The 11097-nt window shown below is 43.1% G+C and overlaps 1 protein-coding gene across 2 annotated transcripts in view; it reads left to right on the top strand.

Moving 5' to 3' along the window:
* Positions 1 to 9374, top strand: part of RNF145 (ring finger protein 145) — a 46940-nt gene extending 37566 nt beyond the window's left edge. For both annotated transcript variants that reach the window (XM_064671899.1, XM_064671900.1), the window contains exons 7-11: positions 1573 to 1713; positions 2986 to 3168; positions 5037 to 5184; positions 5857 to 6213; positions 7728 to 9374. In XM_064671899.1, coding sequence (XP_064527969.1) covers positions 1573 to 1713; positions 2986 to 3168; positions 5037 to 5184; positions 5857 to 6213; positions 7728 to 8171 — 1273 coding nt within the window. In that variant the 3' untranslated portion in view covers positions 8172 to 9374. The remainder of the gene's footprint in view (positions 1 to 1572; positions 1714 to 2985; positions 3169 to 5036; positions 5185 to 5856; positions 6214 to 7727) is intronic.
* Positions 9375 to 11097: the final 1723 nt, after the last annotated feature.

An 11097-nucleotide genomic window follows, 5' to 3' on the forward strand; every position in this document is an offset into this window, starting at 1 on the left:
TGTTCATCTCAAAATCTTTTCCATGGGTTTGTAACTGCTGTGATTTTTGGGAAGCCATGAAGAGTTCAGCTCTTTGGGACAATTTATGAACTTGTGCTTGACACATAAACATAATAAAGCTCCCCAAGCTTCTCTTTGAGCTCTTAAGCTCCTCTGGGACCCTTACATAGTAGATCAAGTTTAAGAAGAGTCCTAAAATGACTCAAACAAAAAAATATTGGACATCAAGCAGAAAAGCCAGGATTCTTGATTTCTAATCATTTATTTTGAAGCAAAACTTAGAGTTCCTCAAATATTCTACAGAAATAACTGCTTTAAGTACTGTATTTCTTACTACCTTGACCTGCAGGAACATTTAAAAACTTTTTCAGCCCCCCTTGGCTTGGTAAACAGGCAGGATTTGGAGGGTTACCGGAGGCACTGTACATTGTATATGTAAACACATCAACGTTTTCTGCTGTGAATTGCTTTCAAAGGAGATTTCCGGTTTAAGTAGTCACTAAAAGAGACAAAGTAAATGCCTCTTGGATGAGCTTTGTTTATTTTTGAAACATATGCTTCCTCAAACTCTTTTGTCAGAGCACTGGGCTGCTTCACTCATCAGTTGGTTAATTAGCAGGACATGTTTTTGGCCACGGCACTTTCTCTCCTCACAAGACTGCTGTCCTGAGGAACAAATGAAGATTTTTTTTTCTTTTTTTTAAATGAATGAGGTGTCAGTGTGTTACCTTGGATTATATATGTGAGGATTTCCAGATGTGTAACCCCTGACGACAGCTGGGTCTTTACCTGGCAGTGGCAGTGCTGTGTTTCAGAAGCCGAAGCACATTCAAATATTGCAGTGCCAGGACCAGCAGAAGAGCAGCCCGAAGGTGAGGGAGCTGAAGTGATGCAGCTCTTCTCAGCATCGTCAGATGTAGTCTGGGGTGTCAGTCTTTGGGGTTCCACTGCTGTAGTAACAGAGGGGAAAAAGCCTCCTGAGTGGGAGTGTCCTCCACTCTCTTATTCTGCTGCTTCTGGCTCAGCCGTTAGAAATTCAGACAGGTCTTGCCTACCTGAACCTGGTGTGAATGCTGCCAAACAGCCCCCAGTCTCCCAACAGGACTTACTAGTTTGATGTTTGTTTGTGTTACTGTGTGTATGAGGGGAACGTGCCTAAGTGAATCCATGTGCTCTCACTCTGTGTTTGTGGTGCTGGCTGATGTTCCAGCGAGTCAGCTGGGTGGGTTGGGGCTGTGGGATTGCCTGTGGTTCTGATCGCCCGGTGACAGCAGGACAGTGCCACCGCGTGGCACCGCGCTGAGGGGACTGCAGGAATGTCACAGCACAGGCCTGACTCCAGTGGGGAGCTGGGATGAAGTTGTCTTGGAAAGAAGTAATAGAATACATCTCATCTTTTTCTTCTGTTGGAGGATTTAATAGTGGTGTAGAGCTTTGAATGTTTTCATTAAACCAATCCAGTTTTGCTTTAAAACCAACTTGAACAGTTAACAGGACACGGGGAGAGCTCATCACATTGTTTTTAATTGATCAACCTTTCCTTTCTGTTTCTTTTCCCCTCTCCCCTCCCAGTATTGCCGAATGCTGTAGCACTCCGTACTCACTGCTGGGATTGGTCTTCACAGTCTCTTTTGTTGCTTTGGGAGTTCTGACTCTCTGCAAGTTTTACTTGCAGGGTTACCGAGCATTCATGAATGATCCTGCTATGAACAGGTAAGTGCCACAGTGTGCCTTGGGTTGAGAAAAAAACAGACAGAAAAGGGATTTATATAGAAATATATGGGTGGCATTGCAGTTTTTTCACTTTTGAACTCTTAGGTATCCTTGACTGGCTTTTTGTTTGCCAGTCTATGTGTGTGTATTGGAAGGATTTGAGGTGAAAATACTTTATACAGACTTCTTGGGAGATGATTCATTTCTCTAACAGGTTCAGGGCTGTTGGTTGGGATTTACAATTGCACAGTTTGATTGTCTTAATGCTTTCATTTTCATGAGTCACTGAAAAATTATCAGAAGCATTAATAATATGAACACTTCATATTTTCATTTCCTCATCTCCCCTCTAGCCACGTATGAAACATTACTACTCTATGAGGTTTAAAACAAAGCTTTGTATGTATTGCTTGTAAATTACTATGGGAAATAGCCAAAATATAGAAATTGCCTTTTCTCATGCTTGTCCAAACTTGTCTGGTATGAAATTGGGATCCTAGATCTGACAGTGCCTTTCTCAGTTACTCCAGCCCTTAACTCTATAGAAGGTTCCAGATCATATGCAAAAGAATGTTTTACGTTTTGGATTCCAAGATGGGATTCCTAGGTATAAATTTGGGCTACCTAGGAGTAGTCTACATTTGGTGAAGCATATACTTCTGGGTGATGTGTTTTACTGTGTCAGACAGTGGTATTAAAGTCAGTCTGAGGTTCCAAGCCAGAAAGAAGTGGACAGTTGTATTTGGTTTAGGTACAAGGGGAATAAACTGAAAAATGGCAAAATTGCTAATTTGCCTAAACTGGGCACCTGGTGGGGTGTTAAATCAAGGGCCAAAGGACAGAGAAGAGAGTGATGATGGGGAAATATAACAAGTAGAGAGGGTCTTCCTGGTGGTCTAGGAATGAGGCTGACTGGTGCCCAGATATAGACAGGACAGGGCTGTGTAGGCAACACTGGGGCTGGGGGGTTCCTCTTCTTAAGATGCAACCTGGGTCCTTAAAATGCTTTGTGCTGGATGATGTCTGAGCTGGATGTAGCCCAGATGCTGCTTGTCAAGAAATCTACTGGTTTCTAACCCAAACTCTTAGCATTTCTGGAAACATTCCCCTCTGGTTAGAGCCTTAGCAGGGACGTCAGTGAAACCTAAAACCAGGGACATGTGAAAGGTTGGGACAGAAACAGCTTATTTCCTGATGTTTCTAGATGTACTTTTGAACCAGCATTGACACACAGATGTGATTAATTGTTCTTTTGACTGTGTTGATCTGCAGGGGAATGACTGAAGGAGTCACACTCCTGATCCTGGCTGTGCAGACAGGTTTGATTGAGCTCCAAGTTGTGCATCGGGCGTTCCTGCTCAGTATTATTCTTTTCATTGTGGTGGCATCCATACTTCAGTCCATGCTGGAAATTGCTGATCCCATTGTCTTGGCATTGGGAGCCTCAAGGGACAAGTAAGACACTGGTTTCCTAAACTGAAAGTTGCTCAATGCTCTTTTAGGAGGTGATAAACTAGTAATTGATGGTCTAATTTGGATTTTTAGTAACTTGTAAAGTTACCCTGTTTTTTTCTGTATGCAGATTTCTTCTCTAGTCCAAATTCTCTAGTTTTTCCCTCTCTATCTTACCCCCCTCAAGGGCACACACTAATACTTTTCACCATACTCTGTGCTGACAAACAGGACTGACTTTGGTCAGCTACTCCTGCTCAGGACTGTGTCCATCCAGCCTGTGCAAGACCACACTGCTCTGCAGCTGCTGGCTGCCCACTCCCTGTGTAAAACTGCTCATTGGTTACTCTCCCTAGCAGGAGTGTCAGTGCACTGTGGTCTCAGTTAAGCAATCCAGGACTGTGCTCTCCCCACCCACACTCCATTGTGCGAATTTGCAAATGGTTTTTCTTAACCTCAGCTGCAGCTGGGTGGGTTTCCCTCTAATGCAGTGATCTCACACAGCAATTGAGGGTGAGAAGTTTCTAGGAGTGACCCTGTGTTAGATATTGTAAAATCTATTCCTTTGGTGAGGCTATGATCTCAAAACGATAGGGTTTACTGGCACAAAGTAAGAGGCAGAAGGTTTGCATTAGTGTCCCACATGTTCTGATCATGTGGGTTAGTTTAATTTGTGTTTTGAAGAGCTGTATTGGTGGTATCTGGTGTTTTCATGTTAATCTGTTTGTATGTTTGTTAATTGCTTTTGCTTTTTCCCTTTCCGTAACCTATAAGTGAAGAAATGAAAAGAGGTTTGTTTATGTGTAGTTTGTTTAGCTTGGAGGCTACTTGTAGCCAACGTGTTCTGTCTGCAGCAACCTTAACTTCCAATATAGTAACAGAGAGAAAGGGAGTAGAGGCAGGATATAAGCATCTGCCCAGCTTAAACAAGCATTCTGTGGTGACAGTGAGTTTAATTCTTCTGCCAAATCTCCCAGGCAGTTCTAAATTATCTAGGATCGGGATAAATTCCGTTTCAGCTCTTACGTTCTCCCTCACCCACAAACACAGAATTTCAGACCTCAGAGTAGCATTGTGATGTTTCTTCAGACTATATCATTAACCAATTTGTGCTGCTGTCCTGTCCCCCAATAGTTTCACTTTTTCTGCACCTCATTTCCAGAGCTAAATGAGATTAAAATAAAACCTGAGAAACAAGTAGAGGTAGTATAGTAAATTACTCAAGATATTCTGAAAGCCTTCACAAGTGGGTGACTGTAAAAAGATTGATGGTGTGTTTAGGCTGGGGAGGAGATTAGGAAGAAGTAAATGACAGAAGCAGAGAAAGTACTGGCAGAGATGAATGTTCAAGTCCTGCTACCTTTCTTCTTTTGTGATCTCTGAATTGGGGAATATATTTCTAAAGGCAGTAGGATTAAATCTGGTGATGGAAGGAAATAGCATTGCCCCACATGTATTAGCAAAAAGATACAAAAGAGTTGCAAGAATTATATAATCTAGATACCTCTTATTTATTTAGAGAAGTGTCCAAACAGTTACAGGACTTTCATCTGAAACATTCAGTATATCAGATACTTTTTTTGTCTAACCACTGACTTGATCCAGTATGACAGTTACTGTAAGTGAATTTTTGCCCATAATTTTTGTGTCTCTATTGAAAACAGCAAAGGTCAGATGAGAGGGAACTTTCCATAGTTGTAGGCTTGCATGAAAGATGGGAATGACATTGTGCCCAAGTAAAATAGAAACTCTTTTCAACAAGTTAAAGCCTGGAGCAAACATCTGACAGGCCTACATCCAGCAGGCAGTCTGTTCTTATTCTGACAGTCAAATCTGACTTGAAAAATAAAACCCTATTGTGTTGTTTGCAGGAGTCTGTGGAAGCACTTCCGAGCAGTCAGCCTCTGTCTGTTCCTACTCGTGTTCCCTGCATACATGGCCTACATGATTTGTCAGTTTTTCCACATGGATTTCTGGCTGTTGATCATTATCTCCAGCAGTATTTTAACCTCTCTTCAGGTAAGAACGTTAGCCCTGTGAAGCATTAACTGCGATCCTGTTACTCTGAGGGGGGAAATACTTGATGAGAAAAGAGTAGGGATGATGGAAGGGCAGAATTACAAAAGATGATATAAAATCTCTTCCTTTATACTGTATCTGAGACTAAGGAGCTCCTGGTGTGAGCTGAGAACATAGGTGAATGGAAGTCTATTTCAAAATGTAACTCCAGAAGGCTTTTGAGGGTGTAACGATTATAGGAAAAAGGTTCTTCTCCAAGTACTCATTTGTGTCATTACTTAGCTACATATCTTCAAAAGCAATTTGATGTTCAAAACACATCAGTGTAAATACAGGAAATTTTTTGTATTGTATTTGTTGTAACTTGATTTTTTTAATTATTAAATTTATAAAAGTGTCCCTCATGATGCTCAGAACTTTTGTTAAATCAACTAAGCTGTGCTCTGGACTAAGGAAGGTACAGAACGGGAAGTACTTGGGAACAAGATTAAATGCTTTGCAAGAAAGAGTGACTTTTATTTGTCTCAAAGTTCAGCAACAATTTCACTACTTTGGGGCTTGGCTGCCCTCTGTCCAGTTTGGGGTATTGTGTGTACAGAGCTCAGTGGACAATGCTGAATGATTCCAGTTCAGGACTGAATGCTGACCTCGTGGCCTTCAACTGTGTTACAGGTGCTTGGGACACTCTTCATTTATGTTTTGTTTATGGTGGAGGAGTTCAGAAAAGAGCCTGTAGAAAACATGGACGATGTGATTTATTACGTGAACGGCACATACCGGCTACTGGAGTTCCTGGTCGCGCTCTGCGTGGTGGCCTACGGGGTCTCAGAAACCATCTTTGGTGAATGGACCGTGATGGGTTCTGTGATCATCTTCATTCACTCCTACTACAATGTGTGGCTGCGGGCCCAGCTGGGCTGGAAAAGTTTCCTTCTTCGAAGAGACGCTGTGAATAAGATAAAATCACTGCCCGTGGCCACGAAAGAGCAGCTGGAGCAGCACAATGATATCTGTGCCATCTGCTACCAGGTAGGAATGGAAGTGTCAAAATATTGGCTAGAATTGAATTACCTCCAGACTATCAAATTCAGTCTGCAACTAGTAAAATAAGTTACTTGAATTATGTTTAATGAATAATACTGTCCTCAGTAAGTTACTGGAATTACCCAGTTTTCTGCCTTGTGAAAATTGATTTGGAGCACTGTCACTGAATAGGCTTTATGAATGAGGAGATTGCTTTGAACAGATTTGTTTAAACTGTCATTCTTATTTCTCCAGTTACACAACAAACTGTGTCCTTGAGCTGCTTTGACACCTCTTGTGTTTGGGTTGAGCTGGTCTCAGTAGCAGCAAATGTGCCCTTTCTTCATTAGTGGAAGATTTTGTTAGTGAAAGACAATGTGTTCTCAGTAGCTGATTTGTTATTATTCTGTAGAAGCAGCTCAGTCTCTGCAGTCATTGCTACTTTATGTGCAGTGTCAGTTTTGTAGCAGAAACCTAATTATCAAAAGGTTAAGGGTCTTGCTAGTGTAAGCCAGCAGATGTAAGGACCTCAGACATTAATGCTGAAAGTAATATCTTTATCACACTTCTGGCTCCAAAGTCTCTTACTCTTGAATACAAATAGTAGTTATATGTGACAGTGAAGGAATCACCCTAAGATTAGTAGTGTGCAATTAGAGTATGATTGGAGTGACACTAAGCTTGATACAAATTCTTTGAATCTGCCAGATTGAACAACCGTGTTTGAAACACCAGACTATGTAGGTCTCAGCTGACAGAGTTTAGGGTGTCACTTAATTCCTGGCGTGATATTGTTATATGTTGTATCTGTAATTGTGCTGTTTTGTCTTGCACAATTGTTTCTTGAGCCAGCCAATCCTGTGACTCTTATCCTGCAAAAGCATGTGTTTAATTATACCTTATAAACAAAGATTTTTTTGCCTAATTTCTAATGCCTATAGTATAAAAAGCCAGACCCGTCCCATGTTTGAATTGTGTGTGTGTCAAAGAATCATTAAGGTTGGAAAAGACCTCCAAGACCATAGAGTCCAACCTTTGACAGATCCCCACCTTATCAACTAGACCATGGCACTGAGTGCCACATCCAGTCATGCCTTGAACACTTCCAGGGATGATGACTCCATCACCTCCCTGGGCAGCCCCTTCCAATGCCTGACAACCCTTTGAGTGAAGAAATTCTTCCTGATGTCCAACCTGAACCTCCCCTGGCACAACTTGAGCCCATGTCTTCTTCTCCTGTTGCTTGTTACCTGGGAGAAGAGCCTGACCCCCACCTGGCTACAACCTCCTGTCAGGGAGTTGTAGAGAGCGAGAAGGTCCTCCCTGAGCCTCCTTTTCTCCAGGCTGAGCCCCCTCAGCTGCTCCTCATATGGAGGCTTGTTGGTATGAAGGAAGGAACCTTCTCTTGCTTGGCTGTGGACTGCTTCTGTCTCCTCCATGCCTGGTGGACCCGTTAGATGTGTGGGGCAAGAGGAGACGAATGGGTCATAAATAATAAGATCTTTCTTTGTGTCTTTCAGGATATGAAAACTGCTGTAATCACACCATGTAGCCATTTTTTTCATGCGGGTTGTCTTAAGAAATGGCTGTACGTGCAAGAAACCTGCCCTCTGTGCCACTGCCAGCTGAAGAGCCCTTCACAGCTACCAGGACTGGGACCAGAGCCAGTGCAACAGCCAAATCCTCCTGCAGAGCGAAACACCAGGCCTGGAGACGCAGCTGAGCCACCTGGTGCTGAATGTGACAATAGGCCAAGTGTGAAAGACAGCCCGAGCAGGGGCAAGGGCCAGGCTGCCGATGGACACGACAGCCTGGAGGCCTCTGCCCATCCAGGGGGGTCTCACAGCATGGACAGTGACAAAAGCCCCTGTGAGGCCACCCAGGGAGCAGCTTGTGCTGCAGAACTAATTGCAGCCCAGGAGGGATGCTCTGCTCGAGATCTAAGGGTTTGTGTCCAGCTCTGAGGCTACACAGGTTGACATGGGAACAAACACATTTCAGAGATCCACGTTTGACTCAGAAGAAAACCAGTCCTTCCACAGCTGTGAAAGAAGTGTAGCTATTATTGCTGGTCAAAATGTAATCTCCCATGCTGAATTTTATGGGCTGCTTGGTAGCGGTAACTCCAGTGAGATGTAGTAGAAATGACTCCAGAAGCTCTCTGAACTGTGGGCATAGGAAGGATGTCTGGAAATAAATAGCAGTGAAAAAGAGTGTTTTCAAGATGTAGGTGAGGGGTAAGAGAAGCGAAAGGTCTGTGAGAGGTTGTAGCCAGCCAGCCAGAACGCTGGCTTGGTTTTGGTCAGGAAGAGGGGTTGCATACAGCCGTGTCCCAGGGTCCTGAGGGGTGTTAAAGGCCGTGAGTTGCCAGTCTCTGACTGATGTGCAGCTTTGGTTGCTGACGTTTTTTTGTGGCACGTAAGCAAAAATCAAAGATGTACCAGCAGTGATTGTACGAGAAGATGGAAGCACTCCTAATACGTCGTGTGTATGCTTTGGGTGTTCTTGGGGCAGTTGCATTTGAATTCATGTAATCTATAGTGACTCTTGACTTTTATGACGGAGTCGTCAGTATTTTGATGTATATGAAACTTTTGCTAATAATGGGCACAGTCTGGGCTGCATGAAGTAAACTAAAGCTCTAATGAACACTTTGACCTCTGCTGCCATGTGCAAGGAGGAAAGTGGGATGAGTTTTAGGGCACGGAGAGAAGCCTTGCTATACTGTGCTGTGTAATGTTTAATCCTTGCAGCTGAATTAAAACAGTATTAAACTCTGGCGATATTTGCACTTTGGGAATGAGTACATTATTGTGTATGATCAGACTCCGCAAATGCCACTTTTAAAGCTGTTAATAGGTTTGCACCTTTTTTTCTTTGACAAGGACATGTCCATACTTAAATTTTTACATTCATCATGGCTTCAAGTAGAACAAGGGACTGGGGTGGGGAAATAGGCGGGAGTAGGGGGCAGGCAATTTTTTTATGTGAATTTTGATATGAAGAGAAATTAGTCACTTATTTATACGATAGGCTTGACTCAAGTGTTTTTCAAAGTCGGTATTCCTAATGTGAAATGTGATACTATTTTATTTTTAGTAGTAAATTTGGATGTAGACTGACAGACATAGCTGAATGTCTTAATAAATTACATTTGAAGATTTTTACACCTGGTTATGTGATTCTTGCACTGGAATTCCATGAGTTGAGAGGTTGTTTTGCAGTAGTAGCCCTTTGTCCCCCTTGGAGATCAGTGAAACTCCCTATGCCTGTGTTCTCCCCCATTTCTGTTTCAGTGCTGTGTGTCCTGGTGGTAGCTCCTGGACTCCACTAGTTCTTGCCAGCAGATCTTGGCCAACGAAGGCATGTTTGCTCCTGGAGGCTGTGCCTGCTGCTACTTAGCCCCAAACAAACCCCAAAGCTGTTTCCTTCTCACCTGACAGGATGGAAATATCAGTTCCACTTTGGGTTTTTTTACATATTAATCAGAAATTTGGATTTACTGTGTGGTTCATTGATCATTCAAAAGCCTTTATTAACAGCTTGGTGTGTTTGGGGAGGGGAAAAAGAAAACTGTTGAGAATATTTTTCATGAACTCATCTTTTCACTCCTTTCAGTCTCTGGTCTGGGTCCTGCTCTTCCATGCCTGCATTTCTGTGGAATTGAATCTTTCTCAAAGAGGTGTTTTGTATGTGTCCAAGCTTTCAATCTACATAATTTAGGCTGTTTCCATTCTAACCACACTTAAAAGTCTGCTGAGGCAGGAAATGGGGATTTTCTGGGCAGCGCTGTTATGGAATGCTCCTTAGTATGGTGGAACAGAGACTTTCCCTCAATTCACAGAATATGTTTAAGAGGGAGACTCTGCTAAACTCTGCTTGCCATCCCTGGATGTGAAAAAATAATCCCAGAAGCTTGTGACACGAGTGATGGGAAACTTTTCCTTTGTGTAAGATCTCCTCACTTCCATGGTAAGGAGCAGGTTACTGGGAAGAGGTGAGAACAGCCAGGCTTGGTCAGCCTCGTGGAAGGGAGGTTGGAGGGCCATGTCTGCTGCACAGATATTGGGGTGAACGCAGGGAAGGGAGAGGAACTTGTGCTCACCTGTGGTATCACATGAGGTCTGTAGTGCAGAAAGGAGTCACAGGGGTCATCAACACCAGCTCATTCCTATCCCACACTGTCACATCATTTTTTTTTTCATAAATACAGGAAGTGGTGCTGAAAAAGTAACAAAACCCCAAGGTTTGCCTTCAGTGCTTATGCCAAGAAGCTGTTTCTCAGCCTGGCTGATCTTTTGGCAATTAACCTTTTAATTTATAAGCTGAATTATTCATAGCTAACTGGTAATGCAAAAGCTATAGGAAGGGACTATGGATTTACAGCAACAGTCTGGAGGCTGCTCGTTAGGAATCAACAGGCCCACGGTGGGTTCAACAACCACACTGTCTACCAAGACTACAGGTAGGAAACATGGATGTGGCACTGGAAAGGAGCCTGACAGACCAGGAAGGTACATGCTGTCTTTTAGAAATGATGCTGCAGTATTCCCAGTGGAGTGAACCAGAAGCAACTGTTCTCTGCTGGAGAAGGTGCTCGACGATGTGGTAGCTCAGACAATCTCAGAGTCCTACATCCTGGCAAGAGGGGCATGATGGGATGAAAACAGCTCTGATGCACTGATTTTACTGAAAAAAAAATGATATTTTAAAGACAAAGGGGAGAGAGGCTTGCAGAGTTCATAGGATCAGGCCTTTCCTTCAAAGATGGAAGTTCCCTTCATTAGATGCCAACATGTTTACAGAGTTGTAAGAGCAGAATGAGGTGTAGTGTGTCCACTGCTGCAGGATGCATGAGGCAGAGCAAACTTGTCAGTAAAATCTGCTGGA

Source organism: Pseudopipra pipra, chromosome 15, assembly GCF_036250125.1.
Source record: "Pseudopipra pipra isolate bDixPip1 chromosome 15, bDixPip1.hap1, whole genome shotgun sequence".
In the NCBI taxonomy this organism is placed as follows: Eukaryota; Metazoa; Chordata; class Aves; order Passeriformes; family Pipridae; genus Pseudopipra; species Pseudopipra pipra.